Source organism: Triturus cristatus, chromosome 4_1 (genome assembly GCF_964204655.1).
Source record: "Triturus cristatus chromosome 4_1, aTriCri1.1, whole genome shotgun sequence".
NCBI classification, from domain to species: domain Eukaryota; kingdom Metazoa; phylum Chordata; class Amphibia; order Caudata; family Salamandridae; genus Triturus; species Triturus cristatus.
Window position 1 is genome coordinate 1164478923 of NC_140585.1, and position 27889 is coordinate 1164506811.

Consider the following 27889-nt stretch of genomic DNA (forward strand, 5'->3'; position numbering starts at 1 on the left):
GATAAATAAAATCCATAAAGACCATACTGATGGTGTGATCACAAATGACTGCCTTGGTGCCTGTAGCCTCTTTGAGAAGTAAGCCATGTGTAGGCAAAATATCACTGTGTGCCTTGAAGTTTCCCCAAAGTTTCTATTGTCTCGGTGTCACTCTTGAATATTTGTAGTGTCATTAACATGCCTTCAAAGATATAAGGCCCTCAAGTGGCATGGCCCCAATTCTATTTGAGACTTCGTGGCGGAAACATGTATTCTTCAGCCATCCATAAAGACATAGGACTGCCACATTGTTGAACGTTATCTGAGACTGAATCAATGGTTTTATCAATCATTGTAGTGTTAGTAGTGAAGTTAGCCTTCCTTCAGGATAGCTTTAACCTGTAGTATCTCCTATTCCAGAAGTCTGTCTATGAAAGAAGAGATTTCTTCCTTGTCGCCCTGATTCTGAATCAAAGTAATCTTTGTTAAGGTCACAAACAGAGTAATTCTGCACTGCATGAGGGAACCATGAACCATTTATATCTAAAATATCTATAGAGAGAGAGGGTGAAGAGTGCAGCATGTAGGACCCTCTGAATCCTGTCAAGGCAAGCTTTTCAGATCTATTTGTGGATGACTCCACTCTGCGAATTTCCTGCAGTACATCGATGTTGGGAATTCACTCATGATTTTCTTTGTAACACACCGCTTGAAGATCTGCTTAGTCGTTCTGAACCCCTTACAGATGAATAGCTTTGTTATCCCTGGGGCCAAAGTATCAAGTGTTACACCTATATTTGGCAGAATGTGGGTTGTGACCGATGTTTGAAGATTTACCTGCAAACCCAAACAACGCAAAAGACAAACTGCTGTGCACATGCCTTGCATGTGTCACTCTCTATGCATTATGAGCCTTTATTCACCAATAGTCCAAGTAGAGACAGATGAACACCTTTTGATGACACAGATAGAATGTTACTATTACCATGCCTTTTGAGAAAGTTTTGAGGAGCGGACATCAAATGGAAGGGAAGCACTGTATACTGGTAATGTGCTTGGCTGGCTACATACCGGAGGAATTTCCTGTGCTATTTTTCTACTGCATATGGAAATGACCCCCACCCTGCTTGAGAAGGGAAGACGCATGTTGTAACAGAAGCATAGAAGATTTTTCTCTCCGATTCACTTGTTGATTGATCATAGTTCTAGAACAGGCCTGAACTCTTCTTTGGACCTCTCTTTTGAACCAGAAAATATTTGGAATAAATACCTTTTCCCTGTGGGATAGGAGGCAATACTGTATGGCATACTAGTGCAATAACGAAGGCCGACTCCTTGACTAAATCTTCCAGATGCAGTTTTAGCTATGGTTTTGCAGGAATAATGCAGGTGGTGCCATGAAACATAGCGAATAGCCATCTCTCATAATAGCCAGCACCTTTCTGTTAGTGATTTGTTTTCAGAGAGATATTGCATCCCCTACAGGAGTGGATAATGGAAGGGAGAGAGGGAGGTGGAAGAAGTGATTTTTTATGTTGGTGCATTGGTGGACTGGGGATGTGTTGGACCTGGCCCTCCCTGCAGGGTCACCTCCAAACCTTTTGCCTTTTACTTTCCACTTTCTGCTAAATTCAATTTTGTTGGCCTTAAGACTTTGTGCACTTTACCACTGCTGGATCAGTGCTAAAGTGCTTGTGCTCTCTCCCTAAAAGCATGGTTACATTGGCATATCCCCAATTGGCATATTTAATTTACTTGGAAGCTCATATAGAGTGGTATACCATATACCCAGGGCCAGTAAATTAAATGCTACCAGTAGGCCTGCAGCACTTACTGTGCCACCTTCTAAAGTAGCACCATAAAACATGTCTCAGGCCTGTCACTGCAGCCTAAATGGAGCTTTAAACTGCCATGTCTGCTTGGCATTAAACCCCCCTTTTATTACATATTAGTAACCCCTAAGGTAAGTCCCCCGTACCCCATAAGGCAGGCACTGTGTAATTAAAAGGATGGACATGTACTTTTAAGATTTACATGTTCTGGTAGTGAAAAACACCTATATTTCTTTTTCAGTACTCTGACGCCTACCCCTTTCATAGGATAACATTAGAGATTCCTTATTACATTTAATAAGCAGTCATGTTCAATTTGAAGCAGGTGTCTAGATCATGTTTGCCATCTAAGATTTTTTTATGATAAACCCTCTTTAATGGTAAAGTTGGATTTTTCATTACATTTTTAAAATGCCACTTTTAGAAAGTTAAAAAAAAGAAAGCCAGGACAAATACCCTTGACACCAGGTGCACTACTGTAAATCACTATAGGTGTAAACAGTATAAACAACACGATGTGAAACCAATTTATCAAAATCAAACAATATTGAACATAATAAACAAAAAAACAAATCTGTGAATCCAGTTTGTGATCCAAACAGTGATAAACGTTGAATGTTGCTCAATCTGCTTTATTTTCAAATGATGCAATATTAATCTTCAAAAGAAACTGAATTTCATCGTAACAAAAGATGGTACTGTCAAAACGATTAGTCCCAATGCCTTTCGGGCATTAAAAAGACCTTCGTCAGGGGAACCTTCAAACACAAATGATTTGATTCAAAAGACACAAACATGTCACCGAAAGAATGAATCTGATCCGTAAAGAAGGTCTCCGGAAGCTAATCTGTGAAGGTCTCTGGAACAGGCGGATATTCATCCTGGCTTTCTTTTTCTTCTCTGAATTGGGAGGTTGGCAGAGCCCCCCCCCCCCCCAGGATGTACACTTGGAAAAAACTACTTTTTGGTAATTTGGTTTACAGTGACTACTATTAATTTAGGTTTAGTGCATTTCAGCCGAGGATATATAGACTTGTTTCACTTTTATAAAGTTGGCAATCTCCCCGCCCTTAGCCCTTCGTGCCTGCAGCCTGTCTTAGGTCACATGACTGGATGTAGCTGACAATCAGACTTTGTAAATTCCTCCCAGACATTCGCACAATAGAGCACCTAAATAGCCTGTGTTCTGCATTCACACAACGGGCCTAGCGACCCTGCATTGTCACTGCAGTCAGTTTGAAGCCAGGGCAGGGGAGTCATGAAATTCCATGCACTTCAAAGAACCTTTCCAGAAGCTTCTCTAGTTTGCAGACCGCTTGTTCAGAGCCTCAGGGACATAAAAGGTTCCCACCATCTTGAATCTGCACCTGGACCTACACTAATGGAGTCCTGAACCACCAAGACGTCTCCCACCATTCTTGTGTTGTGTGATTTACACTTTGTTACTGTTTGTGTTCTACATACATACTTTACATATTGCCTCGAAGTTGAGCCTGACTGCTTTTTGTGCCAAGCTACCCAGGATTAAGCATAGGTTAATTTAGTGACTTTTTGTGGTTCACCCTGCAAGGGATTGTGGCTTTTTCTAAACCAGGGCTCACACATCTTAGTCAACTAACAACTCAGTTTCTCCCAGGCTGAAAAGACTTGTTCCTTGAACTGCGTTGTAGGTAATAGGAATAGCTCTGACCCTACTACTGCTATTGTTGTTAGTCAGGCCAGTGAGAAATTGAACCCTCTCATAAGAATTGCAACGTTGGACCCATTGCATATACTGAAACTTCTAGTTCTTTCTTTTTTCTTCAAGGCCAACTGCTTTCATACTCTCAGCTATGGTTATTCATTCTTAACATTTCTCCCTCTGTGTGATGACCAAAGAGAGAAGACGCTGAGAAAGGATGATTCAGTCTCTTCATTGGAGGACTTGGTTGAGAGTAGTAAGACTTAACCATCACATGCTTCTTAATGGGATACCATGACAATAGCTAATAGCTGCTAGCTCTGAAGCATTAATTGTAGGACTGATCACCTGGTTTAACATCAATAAACCTTCATGAAACACCTCTGTGAAACCCTGCCTGCGTACTCTGGGAAGATCTTTAAATACTTTTTTCAGGCAATATTATATATCTTGGTTGTAGAGGCCTAGCAAGGCAGGAGAGTTAGCTGTTTTAATTCTGTATCTGCAGATCCATGTACTTGCTCTCTCGCTACTGTAGCTGTAGTATGCCTTCTTCTGACTACAGAGACTATGCCATGAAATCAGCTCTTACGAAATCAAGAGCTTGTTGTGGAATGGTGCTGCAGCCATACCCATTGCCACTGTCAAGATTTTATCTTCGGCAATCTCAAGCTGGCCCCATTGCCACTGTCAAGGTTTTATCTTCTGCCATCTCAAGCTGGCCTAGCACACTAATCCATCCACTGTAGGGACCTGTGTTTGATCTCATGGTCCGGTCATAGGTTCAAATCCTGGTGGGTCCACTCATCCATTCATCCTTGTGAGGTCGATAAAATGACTACCATTGAGTTGGGTAACAATAGACATCTGTTATTCAGTGCAAAGATACCCTTCTGGGTGAATATTTACCAATATCCACACTATGTTATGTTATGTAGTGTCAGCAGAATCAAAGGTCTGGGTTGTGCCTCTGGGTGAATAGTCTCTACTTTCTTTAAAAGTAATGATTGCGTTGTTACAAAATGTATATTCAGTTTCATAGCTCCTTGATCTAAGACATGCTCAAAAGTAGTAATGCGGTCCACTGTTCAAACCAAAGATGGAGATCCATGCAAGGATGTCTGAGTGTAGAAAGAGGGTGAGTCCCCACCAGCAGAATGATCAGGTCTAGCAAGAGAATGAGATTTTAGCTCTCCTATGCTTCCTTGTGATATCAAAGTCAACACCACTTGGTGGAAGTGGCGCCATTGGATTGGAGACTGACTGGGAGTAAACTGTTCCTTTCTAATTGGAGATATGGAACTATGCCTCGATACTACCACAAGTTTGAGATTCAAAATTAGGACAAGAGATTTTAAAAGGCATGTAAAAAAGATCTTCTGCTGGGGAGCGTGGCTAAGATGGCCGCCGAGATGGACGCGTCTTGCTGAGGCTCCGAGATCGGGCTTTCACCTCGCCTGCTCTCGCTGAGTCTGGGGGAACCTTACCAACCTCTGGAACTGCCCTGAGGCGCGGGGAGTCTGGCGCTGACGTCCCGGTGGTGGAACGGACCTTGGGTGCCAGGAATTCGGCGAAAGCGGGGGCTGCTCGGATGAGGAGGTGCCGATCGTAAAATAGCGCCTGCCCGCCGCAACTGCTGACATACTACGGGCCAGAGATCGGAGCGCTGGAGGTGGAGATCCCGTACCCCCGCGGGGGTTGTCCTGCTGCCCCGGGAGCGGATTGCACGGAGGGGGGGCAATATCGTGGCGGACCACGGGTCCCAATGCTCCGTGAGTGCCGGTGAGCCCCCCATACCCCCCCCCCCCGTGTGGAGGACATCTGCGGTGTGTCGGGGCACCTACGGAGAAGAGGTGCGATACGGAGAGACCCGCCGAGGGGTGTCATGGATGCAAGCATCGGCCAGCGAGGACTGCCACCACTGTCGGCCGGCGCGGCTGTGCGGCGTTCTGCCGGGGACCAGGAGGCAACCGCACTGCGGGCCACTAGAGGCCGAGGTACAGGTGGGCCCGCGCAGTGGTGCACTGGATTGAATGCGGCGCCGGGGGGGGGGGGGGTGACTCCAGCGTGAGGAGGCCTCCGGTGGCTGCAGAGACGTTTGCCTGACCTTAACATGGCGGCCTGTGGCATCCCAGTGTAGCGACCTGGGAGGGGGAGCGGCGAGGCCGTGGAGCGTTGCGCACCAGTTCCTGGGACCCGGAGGTGCTACCAGGGCATCGCATAAACAGCGGCGATCCCCCGGGGGTCTGGCTGGAGTGCGGGGGAGACGGCGGGGGACCCGCGAGGCACTGACGCCGACTCAGTCTCCCTGAAGGGGCATAGCCGACCCGGCAGAAGAGTCTGTCCTGGTGATACACAGAGATGGGACTTTGCCGCAGACGAGGGGGGACTGGCGACGGCCTGGTGGGTGACCTCCGCCGCTCAAGCGGCTGTTCTGCCCTCTGCGGCCCCGCCTACCTCACAGGCGAAACGGCCCAGAGACAGTGCCTGGTGACGACGAGTCGCAGTGGAGCGCCGGAGGGTTCAGGGCCGGTCACGACCACACCTTGCTCTGATACAGCGCCCGCTCCGTGCCTGCAGGAGCCCTCCCGGTGGACGTCATGGGCAAGTCTAGGGCAGTGCTGTCGACCCAGGGACAGCATCAGCTGTCCTGGCCGGTGCGCGTGGAGGGGCCCCGGTGGCCGCAGGATCGAATGGAGAGCCATCCTTGTCGACCAAACTGGATCAGGTCCTGGAGGCAATTGAGCAGTCGCGACTCTCCTTGGAGCAGCAGCTGGGCACCCTGACTACGGACGTCAGTCTCCTCCGTGATGACCACCGTAAACTAGCGGATAGAGTCACGGACAACGCAAAAGCGGTCGCCGACATCCAACCTATGGTGGACATGCACCGGGACTCGATGCACGCTTTGATGGGTCGCATGTCCACCATGGAAGAACGCGTCGATGACCTGGAGGGGCGGCCGCGACGCTGCAACATTCGCGTCCTTGGGCTGCCGGAGGGAATCGAACGAGCTGATGTGGTGGAGTACGTTGAGACCTGGACTAAATCGTTCACCCCTAGTGACGACCGCACAGCATACTTCTCTGTTGAGAGGGCGCACCGCGTCCCGGCTCGCCGACCGCAGCCGGGAGCCCCGCCTCGCCCGATGCTTCCTCCACTTCAGGGACCGGGATGCGGTGCTTTGGGCGGCTCGGCAGGCAGGCCCGCTACGCATCGAGAATAAAACTATCATGATCTTTCCCGACTACTCCCGTGCAGTCCAACGCCAAAGGGCGTCCTTTATGGAGGTGAAACGGCACCTTAGGGAAGAAAAAGTACAGTACTCTCTCCTATTCCCGGCCCGCCTGAAGATCATCCACGGCGGTGTTACCCACTTCTTTACAACACCTGAGGAGGCGCACGGCTGGGCAGACCAGAACTGTACTGTGGGCCGGCGGACTGGGCGCCCTCAGGAACAACGCGCGAGTGCTGGGGGACCCAGGAGCGCTCGCGGAGATGACACCGCCCAGGTACCCCCGCGGGCCCGTCACACACTTTGGGGTCCCCGGACTTGGAGCAGATCGTCCAGGAACGGCGCCAGGCCCTAAAAGCGGCGGCGGCCTTTGCCCGGCTTCCCCGGCAACGGACTTGGAGCGTGCCCCCCATGTCTTCACGTCAGAGGAGGAGGAGGACAGTGAGGCGACACAGTCTGGAGTAGACTCGGGGGCTCTGCCTTCAGTCACCCCGCGAACGGCGGATGACCGGATATGACTGGCTCCATATAGCGTGCCGTACATTCGCAGAAGGGGGAGATACTCCCCGCCCCGTACATTTGCCGGCCCAGCGCTCCTAGCGTTCCCCCCGCTGCCTCGGGCATCCTCATCCCCAGAAGCGCTTAAATTGCCCAGCGGTTAGCCATAGATACCGCACATAGCCCGCAGCCGACCCCCCCTTCACTAATAGGTTAATGCTCTCGTGCAATTCGGGAATCAGTTTGAACGTATCGTACTTGGCGATATGTCCCCCGCGTTGGGGCAAGTTGCATTCGCCTCACCCCAGTTTCCCCTTCCCACGCACACCTTCTGCACTATGTCCCTACCCACAAGCCGCTGAACTGCTGCACTGATGCGCTGGAACCGTGGGGGTGGGACGGATGGATCGGGGCCGGGGGCCCCTGGGGGACCCGGCTGACTCGTCCTGCGACGTGCACTAGACACATGCACTGATGGCACACGCCGGTAAAACCACAATTCTTACACTGAATGTGCGAGGTATGCATACGGCTCGCAAGCGATACTCCATATACGCATACATCAAGCGTCACCAGGCACAAATTGCATTCCTGCAGGAGAGACACCCAACGGCGGGGGAGGTGGCGAAATTGCATGGACGCTGGCGGGGAACCCTTTATGCCACAACTTATTCCGCATTCGCCCGCGGTGCCCTCATATGGGTGCGCCCGGGAGTCCCTTTTCAGGAATTGTCTCATGTAATAGACCCGGAGGGTCGCTATGTACTATTACTCGGTCGGTTAGACGGCCAGACGGTATTACTAGGCAGCATCTATGGGCCGAACATTGATCAAACCAAATTCTGGGACACGCTATCCAACCCCTTAAGCACATACACACAGGTGCCGTGGATCTTGGGGGGCGATTACAACTGCGTGCAAGACATAAACTTAGACAGATCCCACCCGCCCCTTCCAACCTCCCCAATTGTAACGCAGGCAAAACGGTTCACAACCTGGATGCGCCATTGGCCTCTGGCAGATGCTTGGCGGACTCGGAACCCCACCGCTAAACTTTATTCGTTCCACTCCAGACCGCATAATCTTAGAGTGCGTTTGGACTGTTTCCTTTGTTCACCCACCATCCTCTCTACCGTTCTGGACGCTGACTACTTAGGTAGAACTATATCAGATCATGACACCCACACGATAACACTGCAATGGCGCCCGCCGCATCCCCCCGTCCCTGCTTGGCGCCTCCCTAGGGACAGACTTGAAGACCCGGTCTTCCGACAAACCTTGGCGGATCACATTAGTCATTATTTCCGGGAGAACGCCGGCACGGCTAGTACGCGAGCGTTGGAATGGAATGCTTTTAAGGTCGTAATGCGTGGTAATTGCATTCGTCATATTGCGGGAGTCCGGCGGGTTCTGGAAGGGGACATTCAGCAGGCGGAAAGGGCACTGGCCGCGCTTACTAAGGACACGGATCCAGCTAAAACCACACCGGCAGAGATAGCTAGTGCCGAGACTGCGTACTCAGCAGCGTTGGCAAGCATGCGCCGGTTTAATTTCGCGGCGTACGCTGCTAGGGCCCACACAGAAGGCGACCGCGCGGGCACACTATTGGCGTGGCTCATAAAGCAGGATTCGAGCCTCCCGACCATCACGGCCATTCGGGACACCCAGGGCACCCTGGTGTATTCGCAGGGTCAGATACTCAAGGCCTTTCAAAAGCATTACACGTACTTGTACACTAGCCCCCATCCCCCGGTATCGGATGAAGTCCTGGCTGAATTCCTGGATCGTATTCGGCTTCCCCGCATAGACCGTGACACACGTCTAGACCTAGATCGCCCTCTCAAGGCGGTCGAGATTCGGCACGCTATGAAGGCGCTAGCCACTCACAAGGCCCCCGGCCTGGATGGCTTCCCACTTGAATTTTACCAGACCTTTGCGTCCCAGTTAGTCCCTCAACTAGAGTTACAGTTCCAGGCAGCTCTAGACGCGGGGGTCCTACCTCAATCCATGCGCGAATCCGTTATAGTATCCCTCCTTAAACCAGATAGAGACCCGCATCAGCTGGGCTCCTACCGACCCATAACTCTATTGTCAGCGGATTACAAAATCTACGGGAAGGCCCTGGCAGACAGGTACACCACGATCCTCCCACGGCTTGTCCACCCAGATCAGAGCGGATTCGTGCCTGGTAGGCACACCTCTTATAACATCCGACGGTTGTTCCACGTGCAGGACCAGGTGAGGGAACGGTTCCCCCGGGCAGCGTGTCTGGTGCTGGACCTCGAAAAAGCATTTGACACGCTCTCCTGGGCCTATCTGTTTCAGGTCCTGCAACGCATGGGCTTAGGGCCCAAACTGCAGGCCTACACTCGGCTCAGCTACTCCTCGCCCAGTTCCAGAGCACGTATAGGCCCCCTCATTTCAGACTCCTTCCCGATCCGGCGTGGTACCAGGCAGGGGTGTCCTCTCCCCCCCTGCTCTTCGCGTTGGCGATGGAACCGCTGGCGACCCTGCTGCGTGGGGCGGGTGAGGAGTGGGGCATCCCGATAGGCGATTCTACCCACGCAGTATCACTGTACACTGATGACGTACTCATATATGTCCGGGACATTACGGCCGATTTGACCTCTATATCACGCATCCTGCATGATTTTGCGGAGGTGACGGGCCTTAGGGTGAATTGGGCCAAGTCCACCGTCTATCCCTTAACACAAGTTGTGCCCCAGGGTCCGATACGCATAGGAGACGTTGATATCTCGTGGAGTCCCCATGCGGTTCGATATCTCGGCGTTAAGCTACATCATACGCCGCAAGATATCTATGAGGGGAATTACCGCACACTGCTGGGCAGCATCCGATCCTTGGTCCATTTCTGGAAGGGTCTCCACTTGGCTGTCACGGGAAAGATAGCCGTCGCAAAAATGATCCTGGTCCTGCGCCTGCTTTACCTCTTCTCCAATCTTCCGGTGGTTCCCCCGCGATCCCTGTTCCGTGAGCTGGATACCCTGCTTGGGACCCTCATATGGGGCAACGACCGCCGGCGTATAGCCCTGGCAAAACTGCAATTACCCCTTGACCAGGGCGGGTTGGCGGCTCCCTCATTCGAGGCGTATTTCCTTGCCGCCCAATTACAGTGGGTGTCGCGTTGGACGGCAGGCCGGGCACAAGAGGAGCTGATCACTGAGACGGGGCGGATTCAAACCCCCACTGTCCATCGCATGCTGCTGCCGGGTGCAACACCGCCGCTATCCCAGCCCCTCCAGGTCATGACAGCGCGCGCGCGCCTGCCTGGCGCGTGTTCACCGACTTAGTCGGGATACTCCCCTGTACTCTCCGCTGTTGCCGTTGGTGGGGCTCCCCAGGGGTCGGGCGTATTACACAGAGCGAATGATGCAGGTGTGGACGGATCATGCTGTGACAGAGGTGGGTATGCTGTTCTCCGGGGAGGGCTTGCAGACCTTCGATGCACTGGTCGGGGACTTCGAGCTTCCTAGGGGGCAGTTCCTACGGCATAGGCAACTTCCCACGGACTGCCGCAGGCAGTGGCATGGGATCGATACGGAGCCCCCCACGCACCCGGTCATCCATGCGATACTGCAGATGGGGTCAGGTCGCCATCTTGTCACTTGGATCTACAAAGCTGTACGGACCCTGCGGAGTCCTACGCTGGCGCCCCTCAGAGAACACTGGGAAAATGACTTCCAAAGGCCTCTACATGATAGGGAGTGGACTAGGGCCCTTGAATACACTAAAAAAGTGTCCCGCAATTACCGGTTTAAGAACATTCAGTTGCATATACTACACAGGGCGTATCTCACCCCCGAAAAGCTGCAGAAATATTTCCCTGACGGTGTGTTCGGTTGCCCCAGATGCCTGGAGCCCGCTGCCTCGTTTAAGCACATGTTTTGGGATTGTCCGACACTTTACAGTTACTGGCACACGATTCATACTGCCCTTAAAACGGTTACGGGGTTACAGGACCTGGACACATGGGAGGCGTGTGCACTGGGTATTCATGGCAGACATAAACACCAGAAGGTGGAAAGGAGGTTTGCTTTCCTGGTGTTGCTCCTAGCCAAACGATGCATCGCTATGCATTGGAAGAAGCCAGGGGGGCCCCCTCTGGCGGCATGGGTGGGAGCAGTCAAGAAGTGGGGCAAGGCGGAGGAAACAACACTCAGAACGGAGGAGGCCCGGGGGATGCGCAAACACCCGATCTCCATGCCATGGGCCATGTTAATGCACGCTTTCGCGCAGGAAACAGCAGCTGTGGCGAGTTTAAGACTGATTGACCCCCCCGGGGGCGCCCACGACTCCGGAGCCCACCCCGGGAAATGCGCAGGCAGTCCAAGCACCCGGTGACTCGCAGAGGCAGACACCACAGGTCCCACCGCCAGGTCCCACATAGGCAAGGATCGGTGCTCCCGCCTCCCCCGCCTCCCCTTCCCTCCTCCGCATCCGCGACCACCCCGACTTTATCCATTACGATGGTCCAGCTCTCAAGCGCACAGCTACAAGTATTCATGATATGCGACATAGTGCACCCCTTTTCCCTAGTTTCTCTGTCCCCAGTTAGTTGACGGTTAGTTAATGGCTGCAACCCTATAGCCTCTACGACACCCCTTACAGGGGATTACTCACATTGCACGGCCCCCAAGCGGCGAGGCGATCACTGCGCGCTACAGTAGGGCATACCCAGAGGCAGATCCCGGACACATGCCTGCAGCCCAACTCAGGGTAGAGGCGAGCAGCCCGAGGGCCCACGAGATTGAGAGACCGAAAGGGATGTGACTGGGCGCTCCTGATATGTAAGCCTATATGATAATGGCGCTATCGCCTGTGCATACGTGTATAACTGTTTATAAATGCCAATAAAAATGTTTTACAAAAAAAAAAAACAAAGATCTTCTGCTGGAATGATGAAAAGCCAAGCTCCTAATGACTGAGGTGAATGCTTAGGCCATGAGTAGTGCAGCCTTTTCTTTGGCATATTAACAAGTTGTGAAGACTGGATCAATGTTGAAACCTCAATGTTGACTTGTGTGATGTTGAGTTCTGTCCTGATATTGATAAATATGACATTGAAAGTTGTGGAAATGTTGAATGGTTCGACAGTGAGTGTAACTTCTGTGTCGGTTGCAAGTTTTTCAACATTGAAACTTTACTGAATGATGTTAGTGATGGTGTTTCGAATGAGTGCAAGCCTTTCTTCGAAAGTGAACATCAGGAGCAGCTGCCTCAGAAAGGGGGCATAGGGGCGGGCGGGTGAGAGATTAAAAAAATGACAAATAAACGTACCTTCTTCTTCGCCACCTCCGCACATCTCTCCTTGGTCCTCGCCAGCACTGGAAGCACCCAGGCTCCCGGACTCTCCCAACCAATGATGAGGCGGCAAGAGCAGCGTCGTGATTGTTCTTAGTGGCCTGTTTGTCCGCTCAAGCAGTACCCTCAGAGGCTGGGCAAATTCGCCACTGGGATGTACAACGCAGCCCAGTAGAGAACATGCCAAGTGCGCATGACTGTTTGGCCTGCCCCAGAGGGCCGACCAAGCCGTCATGCACACTTAGGGTGGGAGTGCAAACCACTCCTGCTCCCTCTGGTGGCGGGAAGCCTAGCCCCCACCCAGCCCAACCTGGCTGGAGTCCCGCAAAGAAAAATAAAATGATCATAACTTCTTGTTATTATCATTTTATTTTTATTTTCCTCTGCTCAACGAGCAGTGGGGCGACACTCCTCCACCTTAGCGGAAGAGCGGCCACTGGTAAACATGTCAGTGTTATTACTTGAGGCCATCAAAGTCTTCAATAGTGAACTGGAACAACATTGTGGGGAAAGTCAATGATACCCTTCTCATTTCTTCTAAACCTTTTCTTCTTTGAGAAAATCTCTTGAGATTTGGACAATCACAGAGTTGTCCCTGGAGGCCTTGTTGCTCTTTTTTTTCTCCTTGGGCTAGGGCGGTTGACCTCAAATCTGGGGAACCAGGTTCGAGTCTCGGCAAGGACGTGCAACATCCTGTGATTCTGGGAAAATCACTTAGTCACGCCATGCCTAAAAAAAATGAATGTGTCCTCATGTAATGCAACTGGTGCTCTTGTAAAGCCCTCTGATATCAGATACCTTTGGGTCAAGTTTGCGCTATATAAAACTCCGTAAAAAATAAATAAATAAAGTCAGTCATCCAATTTACCGAATACCATGATGCCGTCTCAATGTTTTAAGGTTCTTTGTGATATCCTGGAACAGAAGTATATCAAGCAGCTCTTTTCCTAATTAGACATGTTAGGCAGCAGTTAAGCTATAGTTACTGCAATGTCATTTTGGGGACGTTTTTTAGTTTTTTTTAAACAGCTTATTATTCAGAAAATGTTGCCTTGATATGTTATGGAAGGTGCTCCTTTGCATATGAACATGCGGTACTCTTCACCATCTCTCAGTATATAATTAAAGTGGGAGAGGTTGCACACTAGCTAGTAAGACTACACCAATTCCCCCAAATGCATGATGGTACATGTGGTCACAAACAGGTTTTACTCGCTGTGGTTAAGTGGCTGCTTAAATGTACAAAAAACAGCATATCGCTTGGTAACTCCTGACAGGTGGTTCATACTTTCAGTATTCTTCAGAAGAGTAAGCCTTGTGTGCGGGGCTTGCTGTTGTATTATTCATGGATAAGAGCCAGCACAGCTCCCAGTTGCTAGCATCAGCCACTGGAATATCTGTAAATATTTAAGTATATTGCATATAAAGTGTTCCATGTCCTCGCAAGCATTGGAAAATGATTCTAATATTTATAACTATCCAGAAGGATTCTATAATGCAGAAGTAATTGAGTAATTGCATGTCTTTCCTAAGCAGGATTGGCAGAGGCGTTTACAGTCATTTCTAAGGTAACGTCAAGCATTGACCGACTTGCCCATAGGATCCCACATGACTTTTACCCCGATCAGAAAGTGTGGTGCACAGACAGAATGGCCTTCCAGAATGGTGTTTGATGAAGAGAGATATTGCAAATTTGTATTAACTTGATCGAGAAGTCAGGTAAACAGGTGGCTGCCTCACCAAAGCAGAGGGTGGGTTTTCATTTGAATTTAGACTATCCTTCAAGAATTGGCCCAGGATGGCAATAACTAATACCATTCTGAGCCGTCATTGTGGTGGACACAGACAGGTTAAAATTTGGAGAGGTTCGCTCCAGAAAGTCATGAAACTAGTCAAAATCGTCTGGATGGAAGTCCCTCAGAAGCTGTTTTAGATTGGAATCATATGGCACGGCATAGGCATTTGCTGTCCTTAGCAGACGAGGATAAGGCTCAGTCCAAAGGCGTCTCCTGAGCACCATCTCCTGTATAACCTCCTTCAGCCTGAACATCATTGATGTCCTTCTCTGTAACCTCCTGCTACTGGCATGGAGGCTGTATAGATGCAGTTGGAGGTAGCACAAGAGGTACTACTGGCTAAAAAGGCTGGGACTGAGGTACAAAAGGGTAGAATAAAGGCAGAGTGGCATAGGTGCCATTGGTGGTAAGAACAACAAATATGTAATATAAACAAATGTGACCAGAAAGGCTATGTATCTCAAAGGAGGAGGGACCAGGGGCACTTGTAGGCCCAGCATGCATACCCCTACTAAATATTAGGTAAATCAACACAGGTATGCACTTCCTTAGAAAAAGAATAAAAAAGCAAAAGGGGTTTGGGGGGGGGGGGGACAATAGTTGGTCTGCAAGTTTCTAAGGAGACGGGGGAGGGTCTATTCCAGTAGGAAAGGGGGGACTCACACACCCAGACAGGTGTCATGCTTCATCATAGACTGTTACAGATTGGTCAACCTGTTGGTGCCGTGCACTGTTCACTGGGTATGAATACCCAAGTCTCGTGTGAGACTAATTTTCAAAACATAAATCACATTAAACCATACTTTTAACAATGCTTCTTGTTTATATGTCCATCATTACTTCATGTTCATACATCATAATACATCAAGGGTTGTATGAATTTTACAATTGATATGTGTTAATATTTACACATTTGAAATGAGACTTGGGTATTCATACCCAGTGAAAAGTGCACGGCACCAACAGGTTGACCAACCTGTAACAGTCTTTCATTCATTTACACTTGGTCTGACAGCAAGTGTAGCGCTGTAGCACCTTTTTTTTCTTACACTAAATTTGACAAAAGGAGTGCTCTTCCTACCCCCCAAATAATTTGTTCAATGCCTCATCATAGGGCATGTTCCTCGTCGGGCCGGTGCTGTAATGCACCATGGGCCCCCTTCGGAGATTGGAGATCCTTTGTTCCAAAGCTGTATGTAAAATGGGGGTGTAGGGCCACCAAGTGTAGATAAGTGTAGTGAAGTGTTTGGGTGTAAAAATGGTGTTGTTAAAATAGACTAAGTAGTTCCCTAAAACAAGTTTTAACAGGCGAGTCTATTTGTCTGATTTAAAAAAGTGGTGGCTAGCAGTGGAGGCAATGATCTCTGGTAACTAGAAAAAGTCAAAAGGTCAACATGTTTCTTGCCGTGTTGGTCAGAAATGATCAGATGGCAATTCATCAGAACCGAAAAAATTCTCATCTACACAATGGTTGGAATCCAGGCTGGTGTCAAGGATAATCCAATCACAAATAAACTTAATTGTGGTGTACCTTTTTACAATGATTCTAAAAAGTCGACCCAATTAGGGTGGCTCTTAAGCCTCCTCGAGTGGGGGCAGAGTAAAAGCTTGTTTAGCGTGAGAGACGTAGTGACGGATGCAAGGGACACACTCTGCCACCTTGGGAGAGTGTCAGCCTGTGAGGAGCACGTCCTATGATGAAGCATGACACCCATATGGGTGTGTGAGGGCCCCAGTTCTTAATGAAACGGACCCCCGTCCATCTCCTTAGACACTTATCCTTCAACTATTCTCCCCCTTTTTATTTTTGGTTTTTATTCTTTTTCTAAGGAACTGCATACCTGTGTTGATATATCGAAATTGTTAGCTCAACAGCTCATGGAGGCACCTTCTTAGTTGGAGCAAAAGGCAAATAGTGAGCAGCAAGTGACAGTTATGCAGTGGAGGGTTTAACATTCAGAAAAACAGTTGACTAGGCAGTCACTAGGTGTTTGCATACATATTTTGACAGGAATTATAGGTGCAGCAGACCTTGACCTTTTGGGTGATGTCTTACAGATGTGCTTATAAAGAGGCTCATGAGTCAAACTGGAAGTCTAAGGAATGGCAGAAAAAAGCTAACCTTTTGTCTGAACCTTAGAAACACGCTCAGCAGGGTCCCTTAATCACCTAAGAAGCCAAAGGCAGACTTTGTTTCAGTGCTCTTTATTTCCTCTTTGCAAGCAAGAAGTTGATGTAGAAGCATTTTTTTTCTTTATGACAGCCAAGGCCAGGCGGTAGGTTTTAATTCATGCAGATGAATCTATAAAAAATCCAATGCTGGAGAACTAATATTTACACATGACTGTCTTATTGTTCTGTCTTTTATTTTTGCTTTTAATATTTCATTTTAGTATTTTCATTATTCAGATTTTCTAAATTATAACAATAACTAGTACTTAATCACACACGTCGGTAGTTTATTAGCAGCAAACAACAGTTGTCACTATTAACCTGTATTGTTGATCTTATGGATTCAAGTACCAAGCCACTGATTACGTTCCTACCTTTTCTGTAGAACCTGTTCACTTCACTGTTCCCAACATCAAATCCAGTACCTGGTTGGCTTTCTCACAGTTAAGCCATAAAGCCCACTGTTTAACCACTGGAACCCCCTCACCTAAATATTGTACTAATTAGGAGGATTTTAATATTTTTAGGAAAGTTTTAAACAGGTAGAAGGCTTTACAAAAAGTCTATCTAGGTGATGGTAAGTATAACTCTGTAGCAAATCTGGGTATCCTTCATCACTGTAAAGACTGTCTACAAACAGCAAAAATAGCAACAATAATATGGGTTTGCTTCAAAAGTCAAATATTATGATTGCATACATACCTGTAAGAACTCAACTGTTTTCTCTGGAAATTTTGCACCAATGAATTGAAGAGTTTCTTTGTGGAAATTACTTCGCAGATGTGTTTGTATTTCTTCTTCTGAAATGGTGCGGAACTTGCAGACTGAGCAGGTGAATTGAATTCTGGGACAGAGATGCATTAAAAATACATTAAGACAGAGATGCATTAAAATAACGAAACTTGATGTATTTACTCTTATCCCCAAACCAACTTTTTTTAATGTGCAAGTTCTGACAGTCGAGACAAAACCAAGCACCATATATACATTTTGTAAAGAATTTTTAATCTACTCAATGTCCCCACCTCTCCCTCAGATAAGACTGTGCAAAATGACTGAATGCTCCCCTCTTGGGTTTTAAACTGCACTCACTCCACAATCCCATTCACACTGCGACAGAAAGTTACAAAGTGTGCCACACCTTCAATAAAGCACACAATCGATTTAATTTCTAAGATCTTGTGTTGTGGAGGTTACAACTTAAAATTAAGAACCCAGTTCCAACTTTGTTTGCTTAAAAAAGATTTTATTTCATTGAAAACTAATTTATCATTTAAAACATAAAGACTTCCGAGAGCACTGCAGCCAACATGCCACTAAACTGAACCAAAACTTAAACTTGCATTGAAAGAACTTCCCAATTCCCCAATACATAAGCTTGTGCTTGAAGTTAACATACACTTTTAAAAATTTAAAACAAAATCTAGATAGCCGGTTAAAAATCTTCCTATCTGTTTTAGGATATTAGGCTACAGCTTTCAACAATGTCTTTTAATCAAATGGAAAGCAGGGGGCATTTGAACTACACCGGGGACACAGGCATTACTTACAATCCCCCTACATGCTCGGATTGCATAGCTGTGAAGTAACAATGTAAGAAGACCTATGCTTTGTTTTAAGCATGCCTCAAGCCATAATAACCAATGCAAATTATGAAAACTATAAATGAACCACTTTACTTTACTCTATTCTGTGAATCTTTAATGAATTCATAAATACTGTATATCTCCACTAATTTGCAGGTTATCACATCCAACACAAAGGTCAACTCTCTTAATGTCTATGCATAATAATGAAGATGCCTCCTGATGAAGGAGAAGTTGCTTACCTTTAACCATAGTCCTACATCATGCAAACCAACATTCAATTCATGAATGATAAGGGCTCGATTATGACTGGCCTGCAAGATGTGGTGTTATTTATCGCACACAATGAAATCTAATAGCCAGGGGGGTTTGGAATTCACCAGGTCCAATAAATAGCAGCAATGATGAGACTGTGCCTAATGAACAAGTTACTTACCTTCGGTAACGCTTTTTCTGGTGGATACAGTATCTGCCTGTGGATTCCTCACCTTGTGAATACCCGCAGCTCCAGCATTCCACGGAATTTTTCCTAGCTCTCCACGCCGACGTGGACGTCATAATTCCACGGTTCTGCTCACGACTCCGTATGACATCACTGGAGCCATAAGAGAGCCACGTCGGCGTGATGACGTCAGTTCCACCCATTTTTTCCGTGCCTCCGAAGCGAACAGGTGGACTGACACAGACTCAAGTATACATAGTACACAATAATTGAACCAATATATACAGCACAAAGTCAAAAAGGAAAGCTAAAAACATCAGCATTTCCTATAAATGTACTAGATAGAAAATACAATAAATAAACAACCAGCCAGAAAAGGGATCTTTTTAGGTATACAAAGGTGGACAACGGGGAGGCGGGTGGGTCAGTGAGGAATCAACAGGCAGATACTGTATCCACCAGAAAAAGCGTTACAGAAGGTAAGTAACTTGTACTTCTGATGGATACATCTGCCAGTGGATTCCTCACCTTGTGAATAGATTCCCACACCAGTCCCACTCCCGGAGGAGGGTGTCCACCTATCCTATACCAAAAAGTCCTGCAAGACAGAGAGCGCAAAATGGCCCTCCCTCCTCATCTCAGAGTCTAAGCAATACAGCTTTGCAAAAGTATGGAGGGAGGCCCAAGTCGCAGCCTTACAAATGTCTGCAACTGGAACACCCCTGGCCAAAGCAGAGGTGGAAGACTTAGCTCTAGTAGAATGAGCTCTAATACCCTCAGGAGGAACCTTACCAGCAAGGGCGTAGCAGATCTTGATGGTTAGGATAATCCACCTGGACAGAGTGCGCTTGTGCACAGCTTTGCCTTTTGAGTGTCCAATATAGCCCACAAAGTGCTGATCTTCCAAACGAAAATCTTTTGTTCTGTCCAAATAAAAGCTCACTGCTCTTTTAGGGTCCAAGCGGTGAAGTCTCTCCTCCTCCTTGGAAGGGTGAGGGGGAGGATAAAACACAGGGAGAGTAATGGACTGCCCTAGATGAAAAGGAGTAACTACCTTAGGAAGGAAAGCAGCCCTGGTCCGGAGGACCATCCTTTCAGCATGCAAGTTTTGAACTAAGAGCTTGAAGCTCACTCACCCTCCTTGCCGAGGTTATGGCTACAAGAAAGACCGTTTTAAAGGACAACAGCCTCAAAGGGCAGCTATGAAGGGGCTCAAAGGGGGACCCCACCAAAAAAGTTAAAACAAGATTAAGGTCCCACTGTGGCATTACAAAGGGAGTAGGTGGAAACCTATTAGTAAGGCCTTTGATTAACCTTAAAACAATAGGAGATTTAAATAACAATGGATGATCTGGAAGACACAGAAAAGCTGATAAATGGCCCTTAACCGTGGCCACAGCACAACCCTGCTGAGCCAAGTAAAGAGCAAATTGAAGCACATTAGAAAGATGGGCTTTTAAAGGGTCAACGGATCTCTCTCCACACCATTTTACAAACTTAGACCATCTATAGGAATAAATCGACTTAGTGGAGTGTTGCCTGGATGATAAAAAACATCCACCACGTCCGGTGGGAGAGAGAAAGAACTCAGGTTGCCCCGTTCAATCTCCAGGCATGAAGGTGCAGGCTCTGGAGGTGGGGGTGAAGAACCTGCCCCTCGGACTGTGAGAGGAGGTCTGCCCTGAGAGGGAGACGGAGCGGAGGGTGCGACGAAAGGTAAAGTAGATCTGTGTACCACACCCTTCTTGGCCAATCCGGGGCGATCAATATAACTTGGGCCTGGTCTTGGCGAATCTTCCTCAGAACCAGAGGTATCAAGGGTATGGGAGGAAACGCGTAAAGGAGTTGAGAGGCCCAACTCAACTGAAACGCATCCCCCGACGCCCCCTGCATCGGAAACTGGAGACTGCAGAATGACGGGCAATGCACGTTCTCTTGAGTGGCAAACAGGTCCACCCGAGGAGTCCCCCACGTCCGGAAGATGTGCTGAACTACCTCTGGATGAAGACTCCACTCGGTTATCAGTGGAAAACTGCCGACTGAGACTGTCCGCACGTACGTTCAGCACCCCGGCCACATGATTCACCATCAAGCAAATCCGATGGTCCTGAGCCCAGGACCAGAGTCGCAAAGCCTCTCTGCAGAGACGGTACGACCCTACTCCTCCCAGCGTGTTGACATACCACATCGCGGTAGTGTTGTCCGTCAGGACTAGAACCGACTGACCGCAAAGGGAAAGGAGAAAAGCCTTTTGCGCCAAACGTATTGCCCGCAATTCTAGAAGATTGATATGAGACAATCTTTCCTCTGGAGACCAAAGACCCTTGATCTCCAGATCCCCCAGATGAACACCCCACCCCAAGGTGGAGGCATCCGTTATCACTGTGGCCATCGTTAGAGGAAGATAAATGGGCTTTCCTTGAGACAGATTGCCCTCCACGCTCCACCAAGACAGGTCCGCTGCAGCTTCTCTGGAGATCCTGACTGACTCCCTGAGATCCCTGTTGTGCTCATACCACTGCCTGCGGAGACACCACTGGAGCGCCCTCATGTGCCAGTGTGCATGGTTGACCAACAGAATGCAGGAGGCGAACAGACCGAGCAGGCGAAGGATCTTCAGAACTGGAACAACCGCTCCATTGTGGAACAAAGGGATCATCTCCTGAATGTCGAGAATTCTTTGTGGAGGAGGAAATGCTCGACACACAGTAGTGTCCAGTACCGCTCCTATGAACAGGTTGCGCTGAGAGGGCACCAGGTGAAATTTGGGCACATTGATTGAAAAACCCAAGCTGAATAACAGATGAGATGTTACCTGCAGATGATGTTGCACCATCTCTGGCGACTCTGCTTTCAGCAGCCAGTCGTCCAGGTAGGGGAAAACCGGAATCCTCGACCTCCTGAGATGGGCAGCCACCACCGCCATCACTCTGGTGAAGACTCGAGGTGCAGTAGTAAGACCAAACGGGAGGACCGCAAACTGGTAGTGTTGCGATCCAACCGTAAAACGGAGATACTTCCTGTGCGACTTCAGGATTGGGATGTGGAAATACGCATCCTACAAGTCGATCGACACCATCCAGTCTTCTTGCTGCAATGCCTGAAGAACCTGTGCAAGGGTTAGCATCTTGAATTTCTCCTGCTTCAGGTAAAAGTTCAAGACTCTGAGGTCCAGAATCGGACGCAATCTTTTTGGGAATCAGGAAATACCGGGAGTAGCATCCCTGACCCCTTTCCTGCTCTGGAACCACCTCTATCGCACCTTTATGAAGCAATGCGAGAACCTCCTTCTGCAGAAGGAGTAGATGGTCCTCTGAGCAAAAACCTTGGCAAGGAGGGTAAGGGGGAGGAAATTCCCGAAAGGGAAGGGCGTACCCATTCTCCACAAGGTTTAAAACCCAAAGGTCCGTCGTGACCAATTTCCAAGCGGAACACCCGACCCCCAACAGGGCCCACATGATCCAGGATGGGGGATCTAGAGCTGCTTCCCTGTTGCATCATTGGGAGCAGAGGAGGCTGAGGAGGAGGAGGAGAGATTGCGGCCAGGACCACGTCGACCCCTTTGTCTTCCTCTATAGGACCTATAGAGAGGATTTTGTTGCTGTTGCTGCCGTTGAGGTTGACGGAAGGAGCGAATGGAAGACTTCCCAAAACCCCTATACTTTTTGAAGCCAAAACCCTTCGACTGGGTCTGCAAACCTAATGACTTCGCAGTAGCTCTGCTATCCTTGAACCTCTGTGAGACAGAATCCGCTTTTTCTCCAAAAAGCTTTGTCCCATCAAGGGGTAAGTCAACCAGAGTGGCCTGAACATCAGGTGAAAATCCAGAAGAGCGGAGCCAAGCCTGCCTTCTAGTGGCTATGGAAGAACCCATAACTCTGGCCACAGAATCAGCCGTATCTAGGCCTGACTGAATTACCTGCCTAGCTGCAGCTTGAGCGTCAGAAAGAACCTCCATGAAACAACCCTTCTCCTCATCAGGCAATTTGGGGGCCAATTGCTTTACAGAGTCCATCAAAGCATGAATGTAGCGGCCCAACAAACAAGTGGCATTAGTAGACTTAAGTGCCATGCTAGCTGATGAGAAAACCTTTTTAGCTGACTGTTCAATTTTCTTTGAGTCTCTGTCAGCTGGTGCTTGTGGAAAAGCCCCCAAAGATTGTTTGGAGCAGGATGCTTGCACTACCAAACTCTCTGGAGATGGATGAGAAGAAAGGAAGCTCGGATCCCCTGGAGCTACTCTATATCTTCTCGCAACAGCCCTCGAAACAGCAGGCGAAGAAAGTGGCTTGCGACAAACATCCATAATAGGATCCAAGATAGCCTCATTAAAAGGCAACAGAGGCTCGACAATAGAGGAAGGTGAATGAAGAACCTCGGTCAATAAGTTTGGCTTATATTCAGCAGAAGGCAACTGTAAGTCTAAAAGCTCCGCAGCCTTCTTTATCACCAAATGGTAAGGAGCCAGCTCTTGAGGCGGAGAAGACCTGGAAGAAGAAATTTCCCACTCAGGAGTGGTGTCCAATCCGCTTGCCTCCTGAATACCTTCAAACTCATCCATTGAGTCATCCAATGCACCTTCCTCCACCTCCTCTGCAAGATACTGCTCCTCTTCTATAAGTCTCTGAGCCTCTCTTTGAGAATGAATCTGTGGACACTGCGTCGCCGTTCGTGGAGTCGGCTGCGCCGATGGAATCGGCAGAGTCACACGTGCGCAGCTGGAGCCGTCGCCGGCGTCGAGGGAGGCTCCAACGAAGGCACACGATCCAGACGAGGCCAGGAAGAAGGCTCTCCAGACGGCACCGGGAACTGCCATGACGGCGCCATCGGCATGAAGGGCATAAATGGTGCCTGAGCATAGTGATGCAGCACGCTCAAACTAAATGCCATTGGACCCATGGGACCTGAAGGTGCACCGGATGGGAAGCCAAGGCTGCTCTTTGAAAAACTCCATACATAGCATTTAAAAAATGCGACGATCCGCCCATGGAGTCGGGAACTGCGGGTATGGATTCGAACCTGTATCCAGCCGAGAAGTAACTGGAGTCGGAGTCGATGGATCCTCTACTGGATCTACTGGTTCACCTTCAGGCACAGGTGAGAGTTCAGCAACCTGACCAGGCTCGGCGTCGGAAGCTGGTGAATCCCTCTGCACCAGAGACTGCGCCGGAGTTACCTTTGGTGAAGGAGACTTCTCTGGAGAAACACGAGGAGAAGGCGAAGGCGAAGGAGAGACAAAGTCCTTACTGCGACGTCGAGGTGAAGGCGACCTCGAAGCCCTACTCTTCGTCGACCGGCGCAGAGACTCATGCTTCCTCTTTTTCTTATGCCTTCTCGACTTCGACGAGTGCGAAGTCGACCACTCCGGCTTCGACTTGTCTCGCTTTCGACCTCTACCTTCCTTGTACACCTTGGCCATGAACTGCTTCGCTTCCCGTTCCTTAAGAGCCTTAGGGTTCATTTTCCTGCAACAGGAACAGTCTTCCACGTCGTGATACAACGACAGACACCATAAACAATCTTCATAGGGGTCAGTGATGGACATGTGACCCCCACATTCCCTACACGGCTTAAATCCTGACTTCCTCGACGCAGACATGAGTACTTTAGAAACAGTAACCCACTAGATAACTACAAAGTAACTCTACAACCAAGGAGAGTGCTAGAAAAACCGTTACGCGTCGACGGCGCGGAAAAAAGGGAACTGACGTCATCACGCCGACGTGGCTCTCTTATGGCTCTGGTGACGTCATACGAAGTCACGAGCGGAGCTGTGGAATTATGACATCCACGTCGGTGTGGAGAGCTAGGAAACATTGTGGAATGCTGTCGCAGGGGATATTCACAAGGTGAGGAATCCACTGGCAGATGCATCCATCAGAAATGGCAGATGTTTGTAATTTTTACACCAAAGTCTACAAGTTTGGGTATTTAGTGGGCCTTTTTATCTTAGGAAATTTTTGCAGATTTGAACTCGCAAACTGTAAATGGTGAAGATGTGAGGTTAAAGTACTACTTACAATTATATCCAGTATAGCTACAATTTAAGGCACTTGTAATCAATGCTTCTATCGCTCTCCATACCAAGGTTTCTCACACCACGCAGAGCGGCTGAGGCAGTTAGTGCTTATGAATATTAAAAGGCATTCCATCATGGAAACATCACCACATTAGTAAGCACTGGAATATCTTGCCTAATCACAGAATGCCCCAGCACATTGTAGTCCTTCCATCGTGAGCGGTTTCTATGCATTTTATGAGATATTTATACATCATAACAGCCGTGAAAGGGCCAATATAAAACAATTATCTGCAAAAAACATTTTAATAAAAGGCAATCAGGCACATGCATCAAAAGAAAAACCGGTTGCAAACGAGCAGATTCTCAGAATCTGCCCCTTTGCGACCGGTATTTTTGCATTTGGAATGCATCATCCCAGAATGCAAAAATGGCAATTTAAGTAATCTCTAAATTGCGATTATTTAAATTGCGATTGCATTTAAGTAATAGCAAATTGAGATTCCTTAAATGTAATGCATTAAAGTAAACAAATGAGCGATTACGCTAATAGGGGGCGCAAATTACCATGAAGTTGTACTTCCTAGTAATTTGCAAAACCTTTGAAATATGCACTTATGTGCATTTTTCAAGGTTCATGTTGCGCACACACATGCCCTTAGGGCATGTGTGTGCGCAACATATGTGCACAGATCAATTTCAGGGGTGCAACAAGGTATCCTTTTGACACCCTTGCACCCTGAAATTGCATGCACAAAATGTGCGAGGACCTATTGGTACTCGCAAATTGCGCATGCAATTTCCCATTCATTCCTTATATGCGACTCGCAATTTGCTAGTTGCAAATAAGGAATGTGTAGGAATCGCTATTTTTACAGCGATTCCTACATGCATAGGCTTTTGCGAGTCCTTAATTGCGATTCCTTAATCATCGCAATTAAGGACTCGCAAAATCCTACCTTGATGCATGGGCCAGAATATTCTCTCTTTGTGTTTTTAAGAGAGCCAAAACAAATTTGATCTGACACAGTAAAACATTTGGTTTAAAACCTACTTTAATTATTCCACCAAGGAGAAAAAGCAGGAAGTGTGCATATGTGCACAACTCCTTATATAGGAGAATTTGGCCACTCTTTTTTTAAGGAATCAAGGTCGCCCAAAATGCAGGAAGCAGTGAAAGATAGTTCAGATTGCCTGGAAAATAAGTATACGCTCAACTTTCTTGTCTACTATATTGCTGGTTTACCTTGAAGGTGGATTAGTTCTTAATATTGTCAAGAGAGTTACTCATGCTGAAGAACTAGGATAAACAGCACTTCCCTTCTACAACATGCCATCCTCATTCATTTTGTGTTTAATCTGTTTATTGTGTTTTTATATGTAAATGCAAACAGTTCCGTTTAAAGTCATTTACCAATGGTAATTCAGTTTATGTGAATCGCAATGTCATTTAAAACATTATAGATGTTGTCGGTGATGGTCGCGCACACACTTTTAGTTAGTAATAGCAAGTCATACGATAAGTGCATCTACGTGTTTGCAAACCTTTTCAAGACAACCCCTGTTATGAACCATAAACAGTGGTTTCTGATTTCCAAGCGAACAGGATCGCGGAACAGGATGGGGGAGGGGGAAACAAAAAAAGGGGGTCAGGAGGAAAGGTAAACAAGAAGAGGGTCATTAACTGCAAGCAACCCCGGTATCATACTGTTAATATGCAACATGGTAAGTGTCATACAACAAGGTGTCAAACTCACCAAAGCCAATACAAATCTGAATTTAGGTGGTGTGCGAGGATCTCTCTGCATGTACATCAAGTGTGGCAGCTTCACCACAATCTACAATACCTTGTTGTAGAGAAGAGTGGAGATCTGCCGATATAATGTCTCGATTCATAGAAATGGGGCATGTATGAAGGACTAATTTGTCTTCTCTGTGTAAGGCCACACCTTCCACCCGTGCCAATGTGGTGATAGAGTGCAACCAGGCCTCCAGTATTGGTTGTTCGTACGATTTCCACCTGTGGATAATGAGACCCTTTGCCACAAGGAGCCCCATGCGCAAAAAGCGTGTAGTGGCTCTGTTTATTTGTCTCTGTGATAGAGACCCGTCAGGCAGGCCTCCGAAGTATGTAAGGCTGGCCGGTCTGTGCATGTGGACAAGTGGTGTGATAGCCAGCACCAGTAGTGCTGCAAGGATGGGCAGGTCCATAACATGTGGAGAAAGTCAGCGTCAACTTGACTGTAGCGGGGGCAGGCAGCTTCTGTTGTGTGAAAATAGCAGTTAGTTTTCGCTTAGGTGAAGTAGGCTCTGTATACAATATAATATTGTTTAAGTCTAAATCTGCCATTACGTGGAATATATGTTGGGCTTGCTAAAAGTGCAGCCCATTCCTTCGCACTGCATGGGCGCAATAAATCTGTCTCCCAGTGATGGTGTAGCAACGCCAGTGATGTTCAGAAGCGGCCACCGCGGCTTGCGGGGGAGGGGGGGGGGGGGGGGGGGTGACGAGGGAGAGGGGGACGCGGTTTGCTTTAAAAAAAAGAATTATAAAATATAACGTACCCTGCCGACGCCGCCAGGTCTCGTGTCCTCTCTCCTGCTCGCCTGTGTCCGATTCCAGGTCAGAACAGGAAGCAGGCAGCCAGACTCCCACCCAAGAGCCAATCACAACGCTGAAATGCAGGCAGGGGACCACTAACATTTTTAGGAGCGCAATACATCCCACAATAGATAATGAAAACCCACCCCACCTGGACAGCACACCAGATAAATGCAAGAAGGTGGTCTGGTGCGTGTTGGAGGCATATATACATCCACCCTGCCCTTGATAAATACATGGTGACCTTCTGTGTATGTAGCCACCTCCTCAGTCGAGAAGGGGGACCTGGACCTGCCCCATACTAACATCCCGCAAGCATAGGATGAGAAGTTGGTGGCAAAGACTTGTCCACAAAAACAAGGACACTGTAATTTGACTGCCTTCGATAGTGTTAAGTGAGATTCCTGCATCCCCACCACGAAACCAGACAGTAGAAGAAGAGCAGGCCAGATAGAGAGACCAAGACCACTCCATGAATTCCCCCCTTTGACATAAGACACATGACATATGCATTCAAGAGACCCTTCTGTAGGAAGATACTAGTCATCAAATACCTATGAAGAGAGAACCAAAAGCGGAATCAACTCAAGAGGGAGGGAGAGCGGGGGGGAGGGATGGGGAACCTAGTTGAAAAGTTGGCTATCGAGTGCCAGAAATGCATTAAAGAGGTACGTAAGATTTATAGAGAATGGTTTATATGTACTGTGAATTTTTTTAAATGCTAA

The 27889-nt window shown here is 48.1% G+C and overlaps 1 protein-coding gene across 2 annotated transcripts in view; it reads right to left on the minus strand.

Moving 5' to 3' along the window:
- Positions 1 to 27889, minus strand: part of AKAP8 (A-kinase anchoring protein 8) — a 797769-nt gene that overhangs the window by 256092 nt on the left and 513788 nt on the right. For both annotated transcript variants that reach the window (XM_085654332.1, XM_085654333.1), the window contains exon 10: positions 17218 to 17359. In XM_085654332.1, the coding sequence (XP_085510458.1) occupies positions 17218 to 17359 (142 nt within the window). The remainder of the gene's footprint in view (positions 1 to 17217; positions 17360 to 27889) is intronic.